Source organism: Conger conger, chromosome 14 (assembly GCF_963514075.1).
Source record: "Conger conger chromosome 14, fConCon1.1, whole genome shotgun sequence".
Taxonomy (NCBI): Eukaryota; Metazoa; Chordata; class Actinopteri; order Anguilliformes; family Congridae; genus Conger; species Conger conger.
In genome coordinates, this window is record NC_083773.1 from 6001067 (window position 1) to 6028727 (window position 27661).

The 27661-nt window shown below is 44.0% G+C and overlaps 2 protein-coding genes across 2 annotated transcripts; one reads left to right on the forward strand and one right to left on the reverse strand.

Moving 5' to 3' along the window:
* The first annotated feature begins 3534 nt into the window (after positions 1 to 3534).
* On the forward strand, positions 3535 to 11483 carry sycp1 (synaptonemal complex protein 1). The gene is made up of 12 exons (XM_061219964.1): positions 3535 to 3626; positions 3877 to 3939; positions 4062 to 4124; positions 4229 to 4291; positions 6414 to 6946; positions 7196 to 7270; positions 7642 to 7728; positions 8357 to 8524; positions 8988 to 9059; positions 10506 to 10613; positions 10961 to 11053; positions 11343 to 11483. The coding sequence occupies exons 5-12, from the start codon at positions 6869 to 6871 to the stop codon at positions 11481 to 11483; spliced, it is 822 nt and encodes a 273-aa protein (XP_061075948.1). The 5' UTR covers positions 3535 to 3626; positions 3877 to 3939; positions 4062 to 4124; positions 4229 to 4291; positions 6414 to 6868.
* A 4902-nt stretch (positions 11484 to 16385) lies between these two features.
* On the reverse strand, positions 16386 to 27381 carry slc5a8l (solute carrier family 5 member 8, like). Its single transcript, XM_061219966.1, has 15 exons — positions 27025 to 27381; positions 25739 to 25804; positions 25385 to 25436; positions 24994 to 25061; positions 24161 to 24315; positions 23421 to 23561; positions 23014 to 23143; positions 22295 to 22383; positions 21983 to 22095; positions 20819 to 20886; positions 20348 to 20434; positions 19637 to 19827; positions 18703 to 18812; positions 18190 to 18278; positions 16386 to 16493 (listed from the first exon to the last, which is right to left on the reverse strand). The coding sequence occupies exons 1-15, from the start codon at positions 27379 to 27381 to the stop codon at positions 16386 to 16388; spliced, it is 1824 nt and encodes a 607-aa protein (XP_061075950.1).
* Positions 27382 to 27661: the final 280 nt, after the last annotated feature.

Below are 27661 nucleotides of genomic sequence, written 5' to 3' on the forward strand. Positions count from 1 at the left end.
TTTGAATATTTTAACCTTTGAATGTATTGAATTGCAGTTTCACTGGCTTAATTATTAATTATGCTTTTAATTGATAGAACAACACCAGGAAATGCTTGCAGAATCAAAGCAAGAAAAAGAAATGCTTTTAGAAAAACTACAAAATGCAAAACAGACCAACAAAGAGAGCGAGGTTAGATTTCTTTATTCCCAATAGCACTTTGTTCTTGTTCATACGCTGTAAAAAGGACACGCCTGTAAAAGGTTAATCAATAATGTTATATCAATTTAATCAATAATATTAAGTTATATTTATTAATTACTATTAATTTTATTGGGTAGATATGGTGTTTATTCTTGTACAGTGTAGTATGCAATCGTATTGATGAAATATACTCTAGAACTGTTTATGTTTACGGTTTATTATGTAAATCTTTGAGTTTTAAAGTCCAAATGTAGATCGGAGTTCAAATTTGTATTTCTCGGTCTGCCTGTGCTAAGAAATTGAGAATACACTAGTGGCAATTAGCGCTACATTACACATTATGCCATTGCATCTGTATAGGAATATATGAAGGCCCTTGAAACAACTTTAGCGGATAAAATGGTGGAGTACACCAAGGCCAGTGCAGAAAAAGACAACCGCTTGGAGGAACTGAAAACAGTTAGAGATATGCAGGCTGAGAAACTTCAGGGGATTCTCACTACAGCTGAGGAACTCCAGGTCACGCTAACATTTGAGGTGCAGAGGTAGGTAAATGTGATTAGCACGTTGCATTCAGCGCCTTTAAATACAAAGCTAAGCTCTGTTAATGTGACTTGTGTGAGAACCGCTTGCCATGTTTTCATAAGGGTGAAGGGACTTGAAGAAGCACTCGGTGCAGTCACTGAGGAATTAAAGCTGAAAGGAAGTGAATTAGGTAATACCTGCGCTTAAGAAATACAGAAGAACACATTTCATTCTAAACGTACAATTTTTTATAAATAAATATTTGCTTCTGTATTGTCAGAGAAGTTACGAATGGAGGAAACAAAAGCATTGCAGCTCACCAAGCAGCTTGAGAGTAAGAATGCAGAAATTCAGAAGTTAATGGTGAGTTCATGCGACTTCAGGTTCAGGTCCTAACTGCCAGATGACATGGCATGAGACTATTATCTGTTAAATTAAGCAAAAGCAATGAGCCACCCTTAGGAGCCGAATATGCAGTAGGTTTTGTTTTTTAAACACCTGAGATGTAAGGGGTTGTTGAAACAAAATGGTTTAGCATTAGAATCAAATGACTTTTCAGAGTTTCCTGTAATCATTATTCTGAAGTGCTTCCCTGTCAGGTCTTTAGGCTGTATTTTGTAATGAGCTTTTTTATTTTTAAATCATATTGTGGCCTTTTTTCTTGTGTCAGCTCTCTCTATGCTTCACTACCTGCAGCATAAAACGGACATATTGTCTGTTGAGAAGAAGTACGTGGAGGACGCCATTGAAACCCTGCAGAAAGAGCAGGAGAAGTTGAAGGAAATTACTCAAATGAAAGAGGTTCTCCTTTGCAGTCAAATCTGATTTGATTTGTTCACCCTTACTGGGTGCAGATCAATCAAATTGGTAGTTACAATATATTTTATGTGTTAATCAGGTTTTTTATGAATTTAGACTATCTTCTTGTACAGAGCTAACTATATACATGTTTCATTTCATTCATTCATTTTAGGTATATAGGTACATTTCTGAGACCAATAAGACTTGATAAGAGGTTGTGTAGCAAATCTTGGATTCAACTAAATTAAATTGGGCATGCCTTGATATTGGGTATAACTCGCCAACACCACTGTTCTTTGTAGCAATACATTTTACAAAGAACAGTGGTGTTGGTGGGTATTCATTAACTGTATGTAGTTAATACATTTTTTTAAATATTTTTAAAAATAATGTGTCCCAAAATGAATCCTGGACATCCTGTGTTGAGGTCTGGTCTGATTTACAGTACTGTTTCCATAGAGTAAGCTGTGTGAGGTCTGGTCTGATTTACAGTACTGTTTCCATAGAGTAAGCTGTGTGAGGTCTGGTCTGGTTTACAGTACTGTTTCCATAGAGTAAGCTGTGTGAGGTCTGGTCTGGTTTACAGTACTGTTTCCATAGAGTAAGCTGTGTGAGGTCTGGTCTGATTTACAGTACTGTTTCCATAGAGTAAGCTTTGTGAGGTTGAAGAGCAGCTGTCTGTTGCCTTAGCGAATGAAAGAAGATCCACAGAGGAAATACAGAGGTTAAAGAGGGACACTGAGCAGCACAAGTGAGTTGTTTTGCTTCCTATATGTCTTACATGCTAGCAAGATAAATCATTTTTAACCGATGAAGACCAATATTAGGCCAAGTGTTTCCTACCGGTTAGATACATTTTAAAGGAGACATCCTCTAACATGTACCAGTCATGGGTGACCCAATATCAGACTCAACAGATGTGAAGATAAGCTTTGACAAGCAGGTCTTTCCGATGCGGGTGTTGATGCTGTGGTCACGTTTCTCCGCAGGAGGGAGTACGAGCAGTTGAGGGCAAGCTTCACAGAGCTGCAGCTCCAGAAGGAGACGCTCACACAGCAGGCAGAGGGCGGAGCGGCCGATATAAACAAGCTTCAAGCTCATCTAAAGGTGTGCACGCTTTCATCTCAAAATCAGTCCTGAAATGCATTATTTATTACTGTTATTTTTCATCAAAACATTTTATTTTACCTTTACTCCCAAATCTTGGTATGACCAGTTGTACTGTAAGCCTGTTCTGATGCTGCAGCATCTTCTGATAGTTTGGGAGATGCTGCCACGGGCAACCTCCGCAACATCATGCGTAACTAGCGTACTATTGAGACTCTGTAGTCCAGCAGCTGTACTTAGTACACAGTTACTGCAGGCAGAGATGGGCCTCAGCAGATACTGGCCGATGAACTGAAACCCTCCCTCCCTGGGAGTTGCTGAGAGCAGTTATGCATTGCGGCAAGAGATGATCAGGTTTTAATTCCAGACTGCAGGGTCCACGGATGCATTGAGAGCTAGTGCTTTAGTTGGATACACAATCCGAGACCCGTACTAAATTTATAGTGAGGATGAAGTAAGTCCACCTGCAGCAAGAGCGTTATAATAATACGTGCTGCAGAAGGCAGGAGATTAATGCATTCACCGCTGCACATGAGCTGATATATGCCTTTGTAAGACGTTTTACATGAAACAGGAGAGTAAGAAAAATGAGGAGAAGATCGTGCAGGAAATGGAGAGAGCAGAAGAAGAGAAACAACAGCTGAGGCAAGTTTGAGAATGTTTCCTCAATTAATAATTAAAATAATAATTTGTTATTTATCTGACGTTTTTATCCAAAGTGACTTTCAGTTGATTAGAGTAAGCAGGGGACAATCCCCCCTGGAGCAATGCGGGGTTAAGGGCCTTGCTCAAGGGCCCAACGGCTGTGCAGATCTTATCATGGCTACACCGACCTTCTGGGTCCCAGTCAGGTGGGACAAAAAGCAGGCTAGATTGCATTTTGTTTTTGTTTGGATTGTACTAAATCATGTTCATTTCCCCCTCAAGAGAGGAACTGGAGACTTTGAAGGCCACAATGGATGAGCAGGGTAGAGAGACAGAGACTATGAGTAAGAGACAAGAGGATAGTGTAAGTGGATGCACCTTCTCTGCATTACAGTAGGTTCGCTTGCTATTGGCTGAGGGAATTCTGTTTAATACCGTGATGGTACAGCTACGTTAAAGAAAGTAGCCTGTTATTAGTTTGTTTATACATTTGTAACCATCCTAAGTGAACTAATTTCCAGGCTGTGAACAGCCACTGAACGCCTCTTACATGAAAACTACATTTTGATATCATAAAGGGAGTAAATCTTTAAAAATCCTTTTTTTTTTTGCAGTATAAAAACCTGCAGAATGAACTGACAAAAAAGGAAAAACAGATTAAAGCTCTTGAAGTTAAGGTAATGTCAACTGCACTTAATAACTGGTCGTGGACTTACTGTACTGTACTCTACTGTCCTTTGGTTATTTTGTGAGTTGATTTTTCGTTACTTAATGATACTGCACTCATTTTATTCTTCAGCTGAATACCTTGAAAACAAAAATGGAATCTAAAACTAAAGGACATGAAGAATATGTGAAAGAGGTACGTAATTATAACACATTTTATTTTATGTACATTACATTCAATTTTTTATTTATTTCAATATATGTGGAGAATTAACTTGATAACTGGATAATCTTTTCAAGAATAAGAATTTGAAGAGACAGGTTGCAACAGGGAATGACAAGTGCAGTCAGCTGGAAAGTGAGGTATGGTGCTGCACTTCATGAACAAATTATATTATATTATCAATTACACATTACCTGTAGTATTACCTAATGCTCTTGATTTAATTCACAGATGCTTGGTTGGTGAATTTTGATTTATTCACTCAACCTATAAAAATCATTTTAAAAAATGCCACATTTTATACCCTTTCACGATGGCATTTTTGTAGCAATAGTGATTCAATGTGTTTGCATTTTGCAATTGGTCCTCTAACAGGGAGATGAAGGAAGGAGACAGGAGTTGACATTCTCAGGAGTTGACATGTTTACAGCTCACACAATTACAGCCATTCATTAGCGCAGCAGAGAGTTCTGCATCGATCAGATGGCGAGCTAACACTGGTTATACATGTTGCCACTGTATTATCAATGGTAATCTCCTTTTCAACACATTGTGACAGTCATCAGCAACACAACTACTTATGCATAAGAGGTTATATACCTCACACCTACAGTCACATTAATAACCATGAGACACGAGGCTAAAGAAATTGATCAGAGGTATATTTAACCTCTCGCCTCGGCTTTCCATACCAATAGCCATTTCACAACCACAATAATCCTATAGAAAGGCAAAACTGCAGCCTGTATGGTCATTAACTATATGCAGCCTATACTGAAGGTGTACAGTTGTTTGTCTTACCTGAAACACATGACATTATATTATCAGAGATGCAGCTCACACATGCAGCCACTACTAGTGCAGCATGGAGTTCTGGCCCTACAGGGCTCAGCTCCCAGAGGAAGAATAACTTCTCATTGTCTCCCACCATACTGCTGCCACCCAGTGGCTGGGGATGTATGCGACTTGTGTTCAGGCAGTATTTCAGTGTTTGAATAAATACAAACTGGGGGGGTACCTGCTACCCTGTTACACATCCTTATATTTACAGAAATATATTTCCGTAAATATAAATATTGTGTTTAAAATATTACTTTTAATCCTGCCTAAACATTCCATGGACTAAAATTGTTTGTTAAAAAGATACCATGTGATTTAGATTTGAGATGTTAAAATTAGCATTTTTCGCAGTATTCCATAAATAACTATTGGATCCCATTATAAACGTCTCAATTTACAATAGCCAGAGTTTTGACTGATAGGCATTTTGCCCCAGACACTTTCTGCCAATTCTGCCTCCTGACAAGAGCTCAAAATGAAGGGTTTGAATGGTTTTGGATGATTGACAGATCAGGCTCCAAAGTATAAAATAAAATCTAACTTTACATGTTCCTGAAAAGTCCTATAATTCACAACTACTGCCTACATTTTCTCACTCCTACTCCAGTGGAGTAGGATAGCTGTGTTATGAAAGTGCACTTATGACCATAACGTCTCCTTTTTAAATCAACCTTTTCAACCCTTGAACAATTATACTCGGGAATGATCCACACTGGATGTTTTTAAGATGTGGTTAAAAGGTTCAAACATTACAGCGCACTGACTGTGAAATGGTGTTGTGTGCTGAATCAGTCTCTGATACCCAACCTCACAGCATCACACAGGTGCACAAGCTAATGAGAGGGGAACTACCAATCAGAGCCTCGCGTTTCAAGTAGGCCTTTAAGGAGTACTTAACTTGTGGTAACAAATCTAACTAATAATATCCATTTTAAACATATGTATGTATGTATTGCACTGTTAGTTCTTTGAGTTCAAAACGGGTGTATAGATCTGAAGAGATCAGTGACTACACTCAGAAAATATCTAAACTCTTTTTTAGGCACAGTGAGTCTAAAAGATTCAAAGCAGATTAAATTGAATGCAATGAGCACACGCATAAAGTCCGAAAAGTGTCCTCAAAATGAAGTTTAATATGTTGTGCAATATTACCGTGTCAGGCGACATTGTTGGTTGTCTAGGCAATCTTCTTTCTCAAAAAAGAAAACCGCTTCCGCTGGATTATAAGATTATAAGAAAATTAGGCAGTCGACATGTTCCTAGTCACAGCTTCTTTTAGAACTGAACTGTGGTATTTGGAGTGTGAAAAGGAACTTTTGTGACCACCCGTCACCACAGATACTGCCGAATCGACCAAAACTGAAACATGAAGGAGACATGTAAGGACTATAATTGAAGTGTTGCGTTTGTTTCCCACTGAAGGTGATTGAGCTGAGGCAGGAGCTGAAAGCTGCAGATGCACACCATGCCGAGGAGCTCCAGACGCTGCGCGAGGCTGTACACACCCAGCGCGGCACAGAGACCGAGCTCCAGGAGAAGGTTACTCTCCCCAGAGCCGGGCTTTTTCATACAGGAGGCAGGCGGCCCTGCTCACAGCCTCTCAATAACCTTTGCTGCGCTTCCGCAGGTTCACAAGTTACAGCTCTCTGCAGCCGAGGCTGTCAAGAGCAAGGAGGACACGGAAACGAAATGTCAGCACAAAATCTCCGACATGGTCGCTTTGATGGACAAGCACAAGGCGAGAGTCGCAGCTCAGCAAAAAAACGCTGCAACATCAAGAGTCACACGTCAGTGCATCTGCTGCAGAGAGCGTGGCCGGGGTTTCATAACTGTTCTGCCCGTTTTTCTCATCTTTATCTCAGAATCAGTACGACAAGATGGTGGAGGAGAAAGATGCAGAACTAGAGGAGAAGAGGAAGAGAGAAGCGGAGATTAAAGCTGATAAACTCTCCCTGGTGTGCTACACATCATCACACCGCGCTGATACTCTCAACGCCCTTAACATTCAACACTTTGTAATCAAGGGACTTAGCCAGCCCACAAATACAGCTGTTTTCTTTTTACCAAATTGGATTGTTCCAGTTAGATTTGTTTGATCAGTGGAAAATATTCTCCCTACAGCTTCTGGAGCCAAAGCAATGCTAATTATAGGGCAGTAATTAAGTACACGTAGCGGACTGTTTTTTTATGTAACTTGATTGTAGGAGCTGGAGATGTCGGAGCTGAAGATACATCATTCAGACCTGAAGAAACAGCTTGACAGTGAAATAAAAGAGAAGGCAAGTTTACACAAACCGTTAACCTTTGTATTGGACTATGGACACTGGAAAAAACAAAAAATAAGTCTTAACAAGTATCTTAGTCTTATATTTAGACTTAAGATCTTATTTCTGTTACTTTTTCACACAACAAAAACTGCCAATGAGGTGAGAAAGTTTGACTCATTTCAAGATTTACCAGTGCTGTGAGAAGAATCCACTTGTCAAGCAGTAACAGTAACTTAAAACAAGCTAATATTTCCTACTAATATTTCCTACTTAAATTAAGAGAAAAAAAAAAGATCTTAAGTCTTATTACAAGACTGAAAACGCATTTCTTTGCGGTATAAAAAGCTTAGATTAGAATGTCTCTGCATTCTTTCTGGGTTCAGGAGAAGGTGAAACAGGAAGTTACATCATTGAGTAAGAAGATTAAGGCTCTGAAAGAAGACAGTAAGCACAAGGCCCAGCATCCGCCGGTATGTCGTCAGCATGATGACATGCTTCTTACTAAATGTCTTATTCTTTGTTGTTTTCTTTTATATATATGATCACAACAGTACTTAAGTTAAAAGTTGGATTTTTTACCCAGATAAAGTTACGGGGGAAAAAACTAAAGGTATACTCAAACTATAACCGCAAGTACAAATTACTTGGGCAAACAATAAGGATCGGTGAGGCCAGTGAATTCACAGAGTCTGCTGTGCCCCAGTGTGGTAGATCAACCCCACAACCCGCTATTGTGCTGACGCTGGATATCATCCAACTGCATTCTCCTCATCTTGGGGGCAGTTTAAGAATTAGTTTGGAACTTATAAGAATGATAAAAACATAAACATTATAAAACACCCCCATGAGGTCAACTGATCTGACCTTTCAGAGATTCTGTGATATATATATATATATTTATTCTGGGGTTTTAAAATGCTGACCAATCGGCCATTTTAAAGACCAATACTGCAGCCAGTTCACTGTTGGTGATGATCCTTGGGGCACAGTTAATGTAAATGAAATTATTCTAAAGTTTTATTTTAACAACATAGTACTGGCAGTGTTGCAGGGTCCATGTTTGCTGAAAGTGTGCTGTACTATAAATGCACTTTCTAGACACCTGTGGTGAAACCCAACGGGGTGAAGATTACTCCCAGCCCAAAAACTTCTTCTGTCAAGTCCAGGCGGACCATTTATGACTTCACAAATGAACAGGAAAATGAATGTTGTGAGGCTCAGAGTAACGTTGCAGACAAAAAGGTTATGGTGACACCGCAGCAGAAGGTAAGAGCCATTCTCTGCTCATATTGTAACTTAAATTCTAACCAGCTAATATGTACAGATATGTATTTTAAACCTGCAAACCCTGAATAAGTAACATTTATGCACATTTTTGCATTTGCATTCCATTTGTATACACCTGCACATGACTAATTTCAGTGTGAATGACTTGTACACATGTAGGTTTTTACTGTACAAGACAGTAGGTTCAAAGACAGTAGTCGTCATAAGCTGACAGAATTATCTGTCTCCAGGTCGACTTTTTAGTAAAATGTACATAATAGAGGAGAAATCATGAAAATTCACTCGGTCAGGAATTCCAGACAGATTCAATTTTAATTAGATTGGAATTCTTCATACTACATTGAAAAGAAATGGATCCCCATTCAATCCCATAAAAAAAAAGAACTATAAATAGCAAGCTTGGGTGTAACCTCAGATTGGTCTGTGTTTGATCTCTGAAAAGGTCTCAGAAAGTGGAACCTTAAAAACATCTAGGGCTTCAGGCAACAAGGCCATCGTGACCCCACGCATGAAGGTAGGGCAATCTGCGCTGAACTGGGCACGTTCCTGCCTTCTGAAAAAAGCTCCAAACGAAGGGTTTAAAGGGCTTTCAATGACAAATGAGACTACAAAGTGAAAAATAAAATACAATCAAACGTACATTCCTTGTAAGTGCTATAATACACAATTGATGCCTACATCCTATGTCTCTATTTTGTTGTCAAAGGAGAAGTTAGTCGCAGTGTTATAAATGTGCACCAATAACTATAAGACACTTTTAAAGTCAACCTTTTCAACACTTGAGCAATTATACTCAGGAATGATCCACACTGGATGTTTTTGTTAAGATGTGGTTAAAAGGTCCAGCACACTGACTGTGAAATGGTGTTGTGTGCTGAATCAGTCTCTGATACCCAACCTCACAGCATCACACAGGTGCACAAGCTAATGAGAGGGGAACTACCAATCACAGCCTCGCTTTTCAAGTAGGCCTTTAAGGAGCGCTTAAATCTAAGACTAATATACATTTTAAACACATGTATTGCACTGTCAGCCCTTTGGGTTTAAAAGCAGTGTATAGATCAAAATAGTTCAGAAACTACATAAAAAAAATATCCACACTCTGTTTTCAAGACACAATGGGTGTCCTCATGCAAGAATATTTTTGTGTTCTTATCATACATTTCTCTTACTTTTTTCATATGAAGGGCTCGGACGAGTGCCACGTCAGATTCAATAAACGGCGCTAACTTCATTTCGACAACTATCCTGAATGCAGATGTCAGTTATATAATACAGTATATACGGTACTGCAGGTGGGTTCCGTCAGATAGACGGCCAATGGGATTAACAAGAACAGCTTACGTCTACGGCGTAGTCTACTCATGGGGTAGACTAATAATATGGTGAGAAGATTTGAACCTATAAACCTTCCCTTATTCCTCCTAAACAGTCCACTAAAATACGTTTCTGAAAAGGCAAGAAATAAGCAATGTAGTTTGAAAGTATGATCCTGAAGTTTGAAGTATGAGCCTCAAGCCTCGCTCCATAGAAAATGAATGGAGTGCGTTGTTTGCGTGATTTGTAGAACGCGACCACTCGTAAATATTGTTCCTGTCTCAGAAGAAATTCTAAACATGAAAGAAAATTGGTCAATACATCAAGTTCTCTTAAATCACTCGTACCAGTGATTTAAGAACAAATCTGTTCATGCGAAGTGGTTTCTACATGAGGTCCAATGAGTCTAAAAGACAGATTGCTTTAATCAGCAAAATGGTGCTAACTCCAGTCTATTCAGGAGTGCTTATCTCCTGGGAACAAATCCAAAAATAAATACTCATGAAATATTTGAATTTACTTTACAGCTGTTTGTTCTAATTTTTTCGACGAAAGTTGTTATCCCGTTGCTATTTCTGTATCGTTGCCGTGTATGGCTACTGTGGGAAAAGTCCTGTATGTGAATCGTAGCGTTATGATCCAGTCCTACAGGATACGCACCCCCCCATCGCCCGGGAAATGTCTGCTCCTGGGGAGAAGTACCCTGGAGCTCGACCCCAAGTCTGACAGCTCTGAGCTGAACGACTCTCTGGTAAATCCTGTTTAAAACACGAGTGTTTGTGTCTGCATCGTCACAGTTATAGCACTACGCTCTTCACATTTTCTGCCATCGATGCGTTCAGTTTGTTAGCCATCTATTTTCCCTCTACATTTATCCATTACATATCGACCCTTATAACATGTTCAATGTGAGACTAAATATGATTCCATATTGTCCCGATATTGCCCTCGTTATCGTTATTTTTAACTGAAGTTCCAGGGCCTTTCATAAAATATAGTACATTTTATAACTGCTTGAGAACGACCCTGTATCACGATCAAATAATAGACCAGTGTATAACTATTGCGCTCTTGTCACGATCTTATTCCTTTTCATAGAGCTTTTCAGCCCAGTCTGGGCGCTTCAAAAGAAGCCTGCGTCTGGGTGAGTCTGGTCCTCTTCAGCAGCAGCATGGGAGCCTACACAAGAAGGTGAGCTCACCTGTGCCACTCTGTGCCCCGTGCAATCAAGTAACCTCTTCACGTGCACGCAAACACTGCGGCCTCGTCAATCCCGCCATAGCAGATTCACGTCAAATCGGCCCGCATCGCCGAGAGCCTCTAGATTAAGACTATACAGAGCAGATTCAGCATTGAGAAACAGCCAGATAATCACGGCAGAGTTGACGACAGCCGTACCCGCCGCGACTGGCTCACTGGCCATACTCCGTCAGTCTGTGAATGAGGTGCTTTGATCGGCGAGTGTTCTGCTTGCTTTCAGCCGGACGGTCCCGCCGAGTTCAGGTCCCCCGGCGCGGCTCTGAAACTCGCCGCGGTCAAACGCATGCGCGACGCCGGCTGGACCGCCGTCACCAACTCCGACAAGAGGAAGAAGAACGGGTCAGAGAAGATCTTTGCGTAGCTCCGCTCTCGTGGGTTTCGCGTCGGTATTTGCCGGACTTGTTTTAATTAGCCGTTTCGGATTCTGATGATCTCGTAATCTTTAAGCAATACATGTTAATGGTACATTTATTGGACTAGTTCTGACATGACTTGGAATTTTTCTTATTTTATTTGACATATGTTCATGCTGTAGTTTAAATCGTTGATGTGATGGGGAGGGAGCTATGAATTTGACAGGACAGCATACAATGTAGCATGCTAAGAACAAAATGTTGATTTTATCTCTAAAGGCAATGGTTTAATGTTGTATTTGATATGATCTCTGTGCTGTTTCTAGCGGTAATTTAAACAAAAACAGATATTTTAGGTCTCATTACACATTTAAGACTATGTTCTGTGTGCCTACAAATTATTTATGTGCCTTTTTAGTCTTGTTACTAGATGCAATTTGCACCTGTTGGATAAAGTGTTTGATGTTTGCCACTTGTGCGTTCTACAGTGTGATTAAAGCATACTTTATTATAATAAAATTCTCACCCTTCTTCAAAGCCTTATCGTATCTTCCCATTCAGTTCAGTCACTGTCACAGATTTCAACACAATGAGAGTAAGTGCTATAGCTGGAAAAACTGACTGGGAACATGATCCAAATGTTTTCTTTCTTATATTATTAGGAAATATTGATTAATTCTCTCAGGTATGGTTCCTCCTTTAGAGAAGACCTACCTATTGGGTTTTTTTTGCAGATTGGATAGACATTTAACAGTAGTCCACCTGGCTGGGAGATGTTTCATTGTACACAGCACAGTACATAACGTGTGCTAACATTTTCTAGCCAACAAAGGAAAGAGCGTTAGCGATGTTTTGCACAGAGAGAGAGAGCGAAACCTCATCGGGCAGAAGGCATGTTTGGTTTGGTGGGCTACGCCTCTTGGTCCATACGCTGAGATGTCTGGCGGGTTGAGGCCTCGTAAGATGGCGGCTTCTCCCCCTCGTCCTTCAGTAGCTTCAGCTGGAACTGTGTGGATCTGGAGGAAAACGGAGGCTGGTCACAGGGGAAGTCTTCGTCCTCATTGGCGGTCGTCATGGTGGGGTTGTAGACGCGAGGTCCATCGTACAGACCACCGGAGATGACCAGGGTGTCGTCTGCTGGCACAAATCTGTCCGCTGCAACGACATCGAAAAATGAACAACGGATGAGATGCAGTGTCTCTTTGTGATAAACCGAAACTGATTTGACCATTTCTCCAATTGGTTTTCCATTTGCAGTGTGCTATGATGCTGCATAACTAAAATGACATGGGTAAATTCTTCATTTGAGAAAGGGTGGACCTATTTCAAATAACAAATAGCGTGGGCTGGAGAAATGGGAAATATAAGCATCGATTCCTGACCTGTTTCCTCTGAGTTGTTGTAGAGGGGTCGATGGAGGTATTGGGTCTTCTTCTGCTTGCATCGGTCCAGGGTGTACAGGACTATCACGAGAGCAAGGACTCCAAGCAGGCAACTGAAAATGATGGTCATATTCTGTGTTGAATGCCTGGGTTTGAAGGGTACACCTGAAACGGAAGTGAAGGATTCAAGAGAACATTTACAATATGCCGTTAAAAGTTTTAAAACCATGTGTACTGTTGAAGATTGGGGCAGCCTGTAGCCTGACTGACTGACACCCAGAAGGTTGGTGGTTCAAGCCCCAGTGTAGCCATAATAAGATCTGCACAGCTGTTGGGCCACATAGCTCACATTGCTCCAGGGGGATTGTCCCCCGCTTAGTCTAATCACTGTAAGTCACACGGATAAATTCAATTAATTATAATTAAAATAAGGTTGTGTTGTACCATATTGCTTTACTTTTGGCGGTGTTTCCTTTTCCAGAAGGGACGGCCTAATTTATACTGGATCTATGATGCTACTCATGATGAGTCTCTGTGTGAAAGAATAAAAGAGACTTACCCAGTGTGGTGGAGAGTGTTTTGGTGGCCCCGGGTGTTGGTGCTAATTTCGGTTTGTCACGAGGAGGAACAGTTACCGCCAATTGGACTCTGTGGGTTGTGGGAGTCGTCGATGGAGGATCGGAGGCCCTGGCTGTAGCGGCCGGCAGTGGAGCGGCGTTGACCGGAGGAGTCGTGGCTGTGGTCGGCCTAGTGATCCGAGACGAGTTTGTGGGACGAAGTGGCAGCTCGGAGTCCGACAGCCCCCGTGTGTCGTTCGGTGGGTTTGAAGAAGTCGCGTCCGCATCGATGTTCGTGGAAGCCGTCGTGGCAATCGCGTTCCAACTGGAAGTCGTGGCGAGAGTTCCGTTCTGTGTGTAACCTTGGGCGACTGTTGTGGTGATGACACTGCTCTGTGCAGAGTTAGGGGACACTTTGGTGGTGGCTGACACGCTTTGGTTGGACCTACGGACAGCTGAGGTTGTGGTGGCACTCTTCCAGTTGGGTTTGGAGGCAGGCGTGGTTACATCAGCGAGACCTGTGGCATTATGGGTATTCTCCGCTTGGTCGGGCAACGAGGTTCCCAAATGAACAGCCGAGAAAAGGCTGAGTAAAGATAGAAGCTGGCAGAGACTTTGCTCAGGAGCCATTTTCATTTCCACAGCCCACCTAAAAAAAAACAAAAAATAAACCATCAGGTTTTTATAGTCATGTGTTGAGTGTACACCAGCAGAGAGCAGAATGAAAAGAGCTGAGGGTTCCTCACGCCCAGTGTTCCACCACCTGAAGCACCTCTGACATTTGAACTCGTGTTACCCTCCCATTCCTGCGCAGGCTGTGAGATATTCATGAGGGATGAAAACAAAGCCAACAATGCGCTAAAGGTTCTGGCACATTTGCCGTAATGGCCTTATCAGGGATCATTTTCCTCTGACGTCTCTGACGTACCGCTGTATGATGCTGGGATAGTCTCATTTTCATCTGAAAGTCTCTGACGTACTGCTGTATGCTGCAGGGATAGTCTAATTTTAATATGAAAGTCTATAACATACGATAATATGTTGCTGGGATAGTCTCCATCTCATTTTTACCTGAAAGTCAAACATACTGCTGTATGCTGTTGGGATAGTCTCATTTTCATTTGAAAGCCTCTAACATACCGCTGTATGCTGCTAGGATAGTCTCATTTTCATCTGAAAGTCTCTGACGTACCGCTGTATGCTGCAGGGATAGTCTAATTTTAATATGAAAGTCTATAACATACGACAATATGTTGCTGGGATAGTCTCCATCTCATTTTTACCTGAAAGTCAAACATACTGCTGTCTGCTGCTGGGATAGTCCTAATCTCATGTTCATCCGAGCTGCAGTCAAAGAGTTAATTATTTTGGTATGAAATGACACCCGGTTTCCATGCAGCGCGTAGGCATTGCCCTGGGCTTTGAGCGGACGGTAAACGCTCGGTGCGCAGGTGTAACTGGAGCGCTTTTGCTGCTTCTGGATCCAGTTTCAGGGCGACTGATGACAGGGCGAAAATCATCTCTGCTTGCCTGTTTATCATCACAATAAAAGCCTCATAAAAACCAGACATCTGAAGCCCTACTGCCCCTTACACATGTAACAGGGATCCCCGCCACATCCTCAGATCAGATGCAGTATGAACAAAACAGTATTGACACTATTTGTGAACAACAACAACAACAACAGATAAGATCTCTGATAGGTCACTTGCATGTACATCTGATCAAAACATCACACCATGTCCCACATTACACATCGTTTAGTAGTCTTTAGATGCGCCTCAGCGCCACAGAAACGTACTTTACGTATTAATGTACTGCACTGAAGCATTCGCCCTGCCTGCTGTGTCTTCCACAGGTCAAAGGGAGAGAAAACAGTTTGGTAAAGAGGAGTAACTCTCAAGCGTTATATTTTTAGCTCACCTGAGTCAAAGCCGGCACCGTGGAGAGGGACTGGGGAACTGAGTCTCTGCTTTGCAGCTGTTTGTGTCCCCCCCCCCCCCCTCCCCACCTCTCGGCTCACTACCCCAACGGCGGCGCGCGATTGGTCCCCCGCCACCCCGGCAGGTGGAGTGGGAGGGGCTCCGCTCACTTCCTTTAGAGTCAGCCGGTCGCCAAGGAGACGGAGGTTATTAGGCAGATCAACTCTCAGAGTGTTTGTTTTCACCGAGCCCCACTGCCCCCTCAGCGGGGCAGTCTGTGGATCTCTGTCCCTGCCTGTTTATCACGTTCAGGCTTCCTGTACTCCCAGCGACTTTATTAATAATACAACACGGCTGAACGAGGCATCATACTACAGCACACGCATCCAGAGCAGCTATGGAAAAGCGGGATGTGTTGTGATGTTGTCCGGAATATCCACCTGCACAAAAACGTTGAACTGCTTAAAAACCGTTCCGTTCAAACAAACTCAGACAAGGATTCAAAGTAAAAATTAATGGTTCATCTTTATTTTTGGCAGAGGAAAAAACAAAAAAAAAAACATCATAAATATTTGATGGTAGTGTACATGAAAAAGATCAAAATACAACCGGGATCATAAATGAATTATGCTTTGATCAGATCAAGGTACGCCTATGACACAAGCAGAAGGGCATTGTCCAAAGCCTGCCACAGAAGAGCACGGGGACTGGAGCGGAGCTTCGTAGCTGCTTTATAAACGGCACAGCCCAAAGCCTCTCTGCTTACCCTGCAGGGCGCCCGGCTCTGTGACTCAAAGGCCTGTTCACTCTGTGAATGCTACTTATCCACATCTCCACCAGGACCCGTTCACTCACCATATAAAAAAAACAACAACATTTGCTGAGTACCACTGATGGTACCTGGGTCAAAAAAGACCGACACAATGTAGAACTGTGGATAATGAGACGTATAACAGCCTGCATGTTCACCGATGTCAGCTGAAAAAAAGGCGTCGGGGCGTTGTGTTTTAAGCCAGCGGGGCATTTCTGGAGCGTCTGTCCGGCCCGGCTCAGAATCGGGTGACCTTTTCCGTTTCCTTCGTCGTGACGTCTGCCGCACTTTCCTCGAACGCCGGGTTCGTCTTTCCCGTCTTCTCCAGCTCCGCGGGCTCCGAGGCCTGTCCCGGAAACAGACATGAGCAATCGAGCAAGAGCGAAAGATCCGGGCGTGCTGCGACAGGAGTAGCCTGTGATCATATGCAGGAGCCTGCCACAGATTGTGTCTGATCAGACAGGATATGGTCATATGCAGGAGCCTGCCACAGATTATGTCTGATCAGACAGGATATGGTCATATGCAGCCTGCCATAGATTATGTCTGGTCAGACAGGATATGGTCATATGCAGCCTGCCATAGATTATGTCTGATCAGACAGGATATGGTCATACGCAGCCTGCCATAGATTATGTCTGGTCAGACAGGATATGGTCATATGCAGCCTGCCATAGATTATGTCTGGTCAGACAGGATATGGTCATATGCAGGAGCCTGCCACAGATTGTGTCTGATCAGACAGGATATGGTCATATGCAGCCTGCCATAGATTATGTCTGATCAGACAGGATATGGTCATATGCAGCCTGCCATAGATTATGTCTGATCAGACAGGATATGGTCATATGCAGGAGCCTGCCATAGATTATGTCTGATCAGACAGGATATGGTCATATGCAGCCTGCCATAGATTATGTCTGATCACACAGGATATGGTCATATGCAGGAGCCAGCCATAGATTATGTCTGATCAGACAGGATATGGTCATATGCAGCCTGCCATAGATTATGTCTAATCAGACAGGATATGGTCATATGCAGCCTGCCATAGATTATGTCTGATCAGACAGGATATGGTCATATGCAGGAGCCTGCCACAGATTGTGTCTGATCAGACAGGATATGGTCATATGCAGCCTGCCATAGATTATGTCTGATCAGACAGGATATGGTCATATGCAGCCTGCCATAGATTATGTCTGGTCAGACAGGATATGGTCATATGCAGCCTGCCATAGATTATGTCTGATCAGACAGGATATGGTCATACGCAGCCTGCCATAGATTATGTCTGGTCAGACAGGATATGGTCATATGCAGCCTGCCATAGATTATGTCTGGTCAGACAGGATATGGTCATATGCAGCCTGCCATAGATTATGTCTGGTCAGACAGGATATGGTCATATGCAGCCTGCCATAGATTATGTCTGGTCAGACAGGATATGGTCATATGCAGCCTGCCATAGATTATGTCTGATCAGACAGGATAGGATCATATGCAGGAGCCTGCCATAGATTATGTCTGATCAGACAGGATATGGTCATATGCAGCCTGCCATAGATTATGTCTGATCAGACAGGATATGGTCATATGCAGCCTGCCATAGATTGTGTCTTATCAGACAGGATATGGTCATACGCAGCCTGCCATAGATTGTGTCTGATCAGACAGGATATGGTCATATGCAGCCTGCCATAGATTGTGTCTGATCAGACAGGATATGGTCATATGCAGCCTGCCATAGATTATGTCTGATCAGACAGGATATGGTAGGCAGAAAACACCATCTCCATGAACAAAACACTGTGCTCACTGCAAAAAAGTTCTGACTAAAATACTTGACTTTTTTTGCTAAATAAGACAAAAAATATGAGCAATGAGGTGAGACAGTTTGACTCATTTCACGATTTGCCAACGGAGTAAGAACATTTCACTTGTCAAGTAAACTAACTTTAAACAAGCTAATATTTTCTACTCAAGAGAAAGAAAGAAAGATAGGCTAAAACTCTTGTTAAGACAGACTTTTTATGCCTTACCTCTGACGAGTCAGCACTGCAGCTGAAGCAGAACAGATCTGACCTGTGGACAAACAGCTCAGGGCGAATCTTCCTCTGCTTGCAGCCGCCTGAACGGGCACACACACACAACAGAGTGTAAATGTAGATTTCCTGACTGCCTCTCTTCCTGAATCAGGAGTCTGCCAAACGTGACTTCCAATATTTACAAAAGAATTGTCACTGAGGAGAAGCAGCTGACGACATGGGCAGCTAACAGGACAGGAGCTGGACCGTGATGAAAGGGCTTGTACCAGTGGTATGAAGACCTTCTTGTAGCCTTGTTTAAATGTGTATGCTCAATAAATATCATACGTCCTGCTCTAGTACATTCCCTTTACATACTGTATCAAAATATGCTGTTCAGTGGATGAAGAACCGTGCACTTTTTGACTTTTTGACTTTGATGGGAAACAGTGATATTGCTGAAGGAGCACATCTGCCGTGCGTTTTGGGACAGGTCAGTGGACCCCCAGGGTTCCCAGCATGCCTCACCTGTAGCAGCACTGGCCAGCAGGCCGAAGAAGAGCGTGGCCAGAGTGCCCAGGGGGCAGAAATACAGGTAGGACAGGGAGTACCAGGAGTCTGCCAGGGCTGGCCTGTCACTGCAGAACAGAGCACAGTTATCCTGTGTGTGTGTGTGAGAGTGTGTGTGTGTGTGTGTGTATGTGTGTGTGTGTGTGTGTGTGTGTATGTGTGTGTGTGTGTGTGTGTGTGTGTATGTGTATGTGAGTGTGTGTGTGTGTGTATGTGTGTGTGTGTATGTGTATGTGTGTAAGTGGGTGTGTGTGTGAATGTGTGTGTGTGTGTGTGTGAGTGTGTGTGTGTGTGTGTGTGTGTGTTTGTATGTGTGTGTGTGAGTGAGTGTGTGTGTATGTGTATGTGTGTAAGTGGGTGTGTGTGTGAATGTGTGTGTGTGTGTGTGAGTGTGTGTGTGTGTGTGAGTGTGTGTGTGTGTGTTTGTATGTGTGTGTGTGAGTGAGTGTGTGTATGTGTGTGTGAGTGTGTGTGTGTATGTGTGTGTGAGTGAGTGTGTGTGTGTGTATGTGAGTGTGAGTGTGTGTGTGTATGTGTGTGTGTGAGTGAGTGTGTGTGTGTGTATGGGTGTGTGAGTGTGTGTGTATGTGTGTGTGTGTGTATGTGTGTGAGTGTGTGTGTGTGAATGTGAGTGTGTGTGTGTATGTGTGTGTGAGTGGGTGTGTGTGTGAATGTGAGTGTGTGAATGTGAGTGTGTGTGTGTGTGTGTGTGTGTGTGTGTGCTGTGCGTGCATGTGTGTGCACGTGCATAAGTGTGAACATTTCGTGGCTTTTAACTTCTATTAACTCTAGTTGAGTGTGTCTCTGGCCCTCTCTGGGCGCAGAAGTGTCCACAGCAGTGAGTGCAGCAGTGGCAGTGCGCCCCCTGCTGGCGGGTCTCGGCGGGCCTTACGGAGGCGGCAGGGGCGTGAGCGGGACCGCGCTGCTCCACGGTGCCACGGTGCTGAGGTCCAGGGAGCGGTTGCAGCCCGCCACACTCACATTGAGGGCGAGGGTCTTTTCTGGCAGAGGGGGGTACACCTGCGCCCCTATCCCCACCCAGAGGGTCAACAGCAGGCCTGAACACAGGCCCACCACCCCGCCCTGAAGGGAAGAGCAGAATGAACCGGGCCTGAACACAGGCCGACCAACCCCTCCTACAGGGAATAACAGAATGAACCAAGAGGCACTGTCGAACACGACACAAGTCACAAGCGTTCAGTAGCATGCAGTAACCTGGCTTCATCACTGTCCTATATCTGATAAATTGCACGTTTAATCTTCATTGTTATTGATATTAATGTAATATCCTGCTCAATCAAAAACCTGAACCCACTCTGTTTTTCTCAATGCTGGCGATAACAATATCTGGCAAATTGACTGTAAATCCCCCATGATCCTTTGTTTGCCTGCATTATTTATACTCTTTCATATTCATCTCGTCATCAATCAAAAATAATGAAATTAACTAATTTGTCTCGACAGGTAAAATACTTAACCACTTTGAATGTTCCGTTAAACACCTTTCCACTGCGTTAATAGCAATAATAATAACACAGTACATGGACATAAGAGTAGTGATTAAAATTAAAATAAAAATTAAGTACAAAATGAATAAACTTACAGTTGAATTTGCGCATCGGAAGAACATGCCGAGGAAGTACAGACCGAGCAGAGGCCCACTGATCATGCCGAATATGGACAGCGCTGCCTGGAAAATAAATTGGGAAAACAGTCCGGTCATGTCGCCAATGCACCAACAGGGGGCGCTAAAAACCGCATTTTACTCAGCGCTTCACAAACAGTAACCGACATTCACCTGTTCAGGACAGCACTGCCGCATTTTAACTGCTTTATGATTCATGGACTGTGATATTGCGAAGTTAATAATTGATGTGACAGAAACTGCTATATTCTTCCCTTTTAATAAAAATGTGCAAAAGCAATCTTAAAATGCTATATTTATTTATTGTGTAATCAAACTGCAATAAAAATGTTTTCCTAACATGAAATCACCTTTGTCAGAAAGATACTGCCGCACTAAAATACAGCGTATTTGTGCTGAGACAGGTGTGCTAAAGAAAAGTGATCATACCTGGAGAATGCTTCCCATCATGGAGGCCACCCCAGCCATTCCTATGCAGAGCAGCCCGAAGAACACACCTGGAACACACCTGTACAGTCACAACACACCTGGAACACACCTGTACAGTCACAACACACATTTACATTTTTTTTTACATTTTTTTACACCTGGAACACACCTCTACAGTCAGCAAAGAACATATCTGCACAGCCACAACACACCTGGAACACACCTGTACAGTCACAACACACCTGGAACACACCTGTACAGTCAGCAAAGAACATATCTGCACAGCCACAACACACCTGGAACACACCTGTACAGTCACAACACACCTGGAACACACCTGTACAGTCAGCAAAGAACATATCTGCACAGCCACAACACACCTGGAACACACCTTTACAGTCTCAACACACCTGGAACACACCTGTACAGTCACAACACACCTGGAACACACCTTTACAGTCTCAACACACCTGGAACACACCTGTACAGTCACAACATACCTGGAACACACCTTTACAGTCTCAACACACCTGGAACACACCTGTACAGTCAGCAAAGACCACATCTGTACAGTCACAACACACCTGGAACATACCTCTACAGTCTCAACACACCTGGAACACACCTGTACAGTCAGCAAAAAACACACCCGTACAGATACAACACACCTGGAACACACCTCTATAGTCAGAACATACCTGGAACACACCTTTACAGTCTCAACATACCTGGAACACACCTGTACAGTCGGCAAAAAACACACCCGTACAGATACAACACACCTGGAACACACCTCTACAGTCAGAACACACCTGTACAGTCACAAATATGATCGCATATGAGCAATGGCTGCATTACACTGATGTTTAACACACATCTACTGTTCAGATCTGAGAATTTGCTCCATATTTGCTTGCATATTTATGGACTTTATTCATCCTCAGCATTATGGTTACCTTTTGGTTCAGTTTTAGGAGATGCTGTGCTACACTCATTTACAAATGGATTCTCAACTATTATCTTAATCCCGGTTTGATGAGACCTCACAAACGCATAAGTACTATACATACTACTTGTATATATATACGATTTGACTGTATAAGATATGAATGAAGAAGAGGTGCAGTTGAAAGAGGAGAGACTGTGTGAAAGTGGGAAACTCACTGAGGCCCATGTTTATCCAGAGAACCTTTCTCTCACTGAGGTTTGGCCATATGGGCTTCACAAAGTCCTCCACGGTGACAGCCACCAGGGCATTGATGCTTGAGGAAACGGTGCTACAAACACACACACACACACACACACACACACAGGTTTGGGGTTTAATTGGACAATAAATTGTTGAGTAATAGGAGAAACACCAGCAGACTCTGTGGTTCTCGAGGATCAGGGAACTCAGATACCTGTACTGTGCACTTTGGTTTGCTGTTATCAGTCACTCTTAAAAAGGTCCACCTGAACCAACACTGCCCTCACCTTAAAGTCCCGCTGTAGGCTGCAGCTACGAACAGCCCCGGGACTCCTGGGAAATCCGACAGAATGGCCATCACCAGGTACGGAAGCATCTGATACAGACACATACCAGCACACACACACACACACACACACACACACACATACACCGTTACATACACATACACACACACAGGTACATACACACAGATACAGTTACATACACATACACACAGGTACAAATACACACACATATACATACACAGTTACATACACAAATACACAGGTACATACACATACACACACACACACACATACACAGTTACATACACATACACACAGGTACATACACACACATACACAGTTACACACACATACACACAGAGACACAGTTACACACACATACACACAGAGACACACACAGGTATACACATACATAAACACACATAGAATTACAATTTAAGAATTATTTTCCCACTGTTTGATCTAAAGCAGGGATCATCAAATCACGGCCCTCGATGGCTGAGGGTTTTCCACCCTCCCTTTACCTGGGAGTCAGGTGTGAAGACAGTCTGGCCAATCAGTAGCACTAATTACCCGGGGGGAAAAGAAGACCAGGGCTAGATTTGGATTCAAGGGCCAGATTTGATGATCCCTGGGGTTCGATTCGAGGGCCAGATTTGGTGATCCTTGATCAAAAGACTTTAAAAAAAACCCAGACATGGATTGGCTGTTTAGGTCACCTGATCAAGTGCCCCGATGTCATCATTGGCCAGTGGGTCACAGTTTCTGAAGATGGAGTACATGGTGAGGCCGGAGAAGACGGCCAAGCTGACGGTCAACCAGAGCCCCAGCATGTTGACATACAGAGACCTGTGGGACAGGGAACAGCTTCACACTCTGAGCTGTTCTCTTTTCTCATTTCTGCTTTCACAAAATGGCTTCTCATTTCTGGCTTTGCAAAATTGGCTTCCCATATCTGCCTTCACAAAATGGCTTCTCGTCTCTGGCTTCACAAATAAAAACACAGGCTCGCTCCGCTTATTTTTGCCTCCTGGCCTCCTTTCTTCGTGTCCTTTCTATTTGAAAACTCACGGAAAGGAAGTGAGGACGGTGGAATCGAGAAAACACGAATTCCTCTCACACTCACAGCTTGGCCTGGGTCAGCGTGCGACAGGAAATGTAGCGCTGCACCTGCGATTGGTTGATGGCGTAGATTGACACCCACATCAAGCTCCCGCCCACCACGATGGTCCAGAATGTGTGTCGCTTCAGGGGGTCGGGATCAAAGCTAACGCAGAGAAGAGAGGACCCCCAGACATGCAACATCAGCATCAGGGGCACAATGTAGCAGGGTGGCACAGTAGTATAGACCCCAGACACTCAGCATCAGGGGCACAATGTAACAGGGTGGCACTGTAGTATAGACCCCAGACACTCAGCATCAGGGGCACAATGTAGCAGGGTGGCACAGTAGTATAGACCCCAGACACTCAGCATCAGGGGCACAATGTAACAGGGTGGCACTGTAGTATAGACCCCAGACACTCAGCATCAGGGGCACAATGTAACAGGGTGGCACTGTAGTATAGACCCCAGACACTCAGCATAAGGGGCACAATGTAACAGGGTGGCACTGTAGTATAGACCCCAGACACTCAGCATCAGGGGCACAATGTAACAGGGTGGCACTGTAGTACAGACCCCAGACACTCAGCATCAGCATCAGGGGCACAATGTAACAGAGTGGCACAGTAGTACAGACCCTGTTTAGTTCAGGCCCATTCAATATTCAATATCAGCTAAATAGATAATGTTCCCAGGCCCAGTACTATAAAGGGAAATGTCCCTGCCGTTATTCTTCAAAACCACCCAGGTCTGTGTGCTCACTCGAAGGCGTTGAGGCGCCCCCCCTCGTAGGCGTCGTTCCAGATGGTCGCGAGACCCCCCCGGAGCACTGCCCCCTGGGCGATGACAGCTACGAACCCCGCCAACATGATCACCATCTGGAACACGTCTGTCCAGATAACGGCCTTCAGGCCTCCCTGTGGAACAGAGCGCACACGCACACACACACACGCGTACACACACACACACACACACACAAATGCGCACACACATACACACACACGCACATGCACGCACACACACGCATACACACACACGCGCACACACACACACGTACACACATACACACACAAATGCAAACACACATACACACACACACATGCACGCACACACACGCATACACACACACGCGCACACACACACACACACAAATGCGCGCACACATACACACACGCACACACGCGCACACACACACACGCGCACACACACACACACATGCACACATGTATTACAAATGGCTCGGCTCTGCATGCAAAAATATATCTGCAGAAGTCACTCTGGATAATAGCATTTGCTGAAACCTGAAGTGCAATGCTCGGTTGACTTGGGTCAATACTTAGTCAATGCTCGTTCAAAAGTCCTAATGTGAAACTGCAGTGTGTGTGGTGGCATCCATTTGTTGGCTGACTAAATTCGCTGTGATGTGACTTCAGGTCTCCACAGTGCTTTATATGTCAAGTCTCTGCTACGTGGGCGTTCAGTACAGTCTGATTCCAGTGTCTTAACTGGAAGATGGTTTCCGGGGCAAGTGACCGTGGTTACTGTGTTGGGTTGTTGCTATGGCGATGAGGTGTAGCAGTTTCCAAGGCACTAACCAGGGCGCAGTAGAAAATGCACACAGCTCCCGTAGCCACCAGCACCCCCCACAGGTTGAGGCCAGTAACTGCGGCACATAGAGACGAGAGAGGGTTCAGGGTTGAGCGTTGAGTAACAGAACAGCTGCGCATATTAACACAACTCCCCCTCCGAACTGCGTGTTTAAAAGCAAAACTACTGTGTCCCTACCCCTCCTTCAGTAATCACCCCCAACCCCCCAAAAAATAATTTTATGTCAGCAGCTGGTAGACTTAGCAAATAAGACAACAAAACAAGTGTCACTGTCCTAAAGTAGATGGGTAAATGATTTGGCGTTTCATTGCCCGAAGAGGGCAGTTAGCTAATGGTGTTTGTGATCAATATTAAAGTGCTGTTTCCCGCCCGACTCACTCTGATTGAGAGCGAGCGCTGGAGCGTAGATCACCATCCCCGTGTACAAGGCCTGCGAGACAAAACAACAGCGTCGGGCTCCCGTCTCTTTCTCTGCGTCATCCCTCAGGCTAAAAAACAATCCCCGTCCAGTTCAGCCAGCAGTCAGAGGGAGTGGCCGCGGTGTGTGTCGGGTTAATAATCAGTGAAGAAAACCAAGGAACAGGGAAGGAATTCCATCATGGTTTATATGACATATTTTTTATGAGATGTGAGGATTTAATTTGTTTTTGCCATTCCATAGTAAGAGTCACACATTGAGGGGAAAACGATGTGTGTGAACCTTACACTTTCAATTTGGCGTGGCCCACTTACTGTCTGTATGATGTACATGGTCGTCCCAATCACCCGGATTAGTTTGTTGAAGCGCATTTCCAAATACTGCAAAAAGAGTCGAATACATTCAGTCAAATATTCATTCCCTACTTCAGAAATGGAAAAAAGAGTGTTGACATTTTCTATGGCCTACTTTTGGTCTCTCTATGGTGATTTTATGGGTGATTGTGACATCAGCATCAGAGTGTTGGCTTTAGAGTGTTCTAATGACATATTCCTGGTCTCACACCTTAAAGGGTTGAGTATTAGAAGTGGCATTCATTCTTCATCCAAGTTCTCCTCCAGCAACATAACGGAGTAGCACCCAGTAGAAAGAAATGTTGGTTTGATGCAAGTGATACACGAGTTTTATGGAAGAGTTTTGGGACACTGATCCCTGGGAAGGGTTGATCCGAATGAATCAGTGCCAAATAACCTTTATGCACAAACTCACCCGTCACAATAAAATAAATGAATGCAGATGATCTGCAGTGATCAGCAGCCTAGTATCAGCAGTGATTTATTGATTTATACAACACTATAAACATAAAGTCATAATCTCTGTATTCCATTTTTAGAAAGAGAAGCTTGACTGCATGCCCTTGCGCCAGGGGAAAATGATAATAAAACACGACAATATTAACCTTGCTTTGCCAAGGTGTTCTTTCAGAATACTCCATAATCATAATAATATATGAAAACTGCCATTTCACTAGAAATTTTAAATGCGCAGTACCTCTCAGTCACTCAATTCAAGTATTTATTCTTTAATTCATTCATTCATTCATTCATTCATTCATCCATATAATTCATTTTTGACAGATATGATCAAGGCCCTAGAGCTGAATGTGCAAAGTATCTGAATGTGTGAAAGTGTGCCCTGTGTGTAGCGCAGGATGAGAAGGTCTGCTCCCAGGGGCTCACAGGGGCCCCAGTGGCCCCGGCGATCCCAGGGGCCTGACCTCGTAGGTGCTGGTAATGCTTAGGGGCCCCAGTGGCCCTAGTGATCCCAAGGGTCTTACCTCGTAGGTGCTGGTGATGCTTAGGGGTCTTACCATGTAGGTGCTGGTGATGCTTAGGGGTCTTACCTAGTAGGTGCTGGTGATGCTTAGGGGTCTTACCTAGTAGGTGCTGGTGATGCTTAGGGGTCTTACCTAGTAGGTGCTGGTGATGCTTAAGGGTCTTACCTAGTAGGTGCTGGTGATGCTTAGGGGTCTTACCTAGTAGGTGCTGGTGATGCTTAGGGGTCTTACCTAGTAGGTGCTGGTGATGCTTGCGGGTCTTACCTCGTAGGTGCTGGTGATGCCCAGGCGGTAGAAGAGTGGGACGAACACCTCGGCGGTGAAGGAGGACATGAGGCCGTACGATATGGCGAACAGCCAGAAGGGGGTCCCGTAGCGGTATGCCTCGGCCGGGGTCCCGATCACTGTGATCCCCGACATGAAGCTGGCGGTCAGGGACATGGCCACGGGCACCGCCGTCATCTGCCGCCCCCCCAGGAGGAACTCTGCGCTGCTGGTCTCCCTCCGCCCGCGGATGGCCTGGAACAGCCCCACGGCCGCCGCGGCCAGCACCGTCCCCGCGAACACCACGTAGTCCCACACCGAGAACGAGGGCACTGGGCCCCCCACGCCCACCTCCATGGAGGATTAACTTTTCCTTGTTTTTTTTACTACCAAAGGCAAAATTACTCAGGGCTCTTTTGTGATTTACGATCGCCCTTGAAGCACTCCCGACCTGCAGGCTTGACGGTACTTTACTGAAAGCTGTATAAAATGTTTCTGTTACGGCAAAACAATGAAAACGCGTGCGTCACGTTTTCATCAAATATTTGTACGCAGTTTGTAGCCGTCAAAAAGAAACAGAAACGGATCCTTCAAGAATGTCACAGGGAATAAAGGCAATCTACCGTTTTTCAGTTCT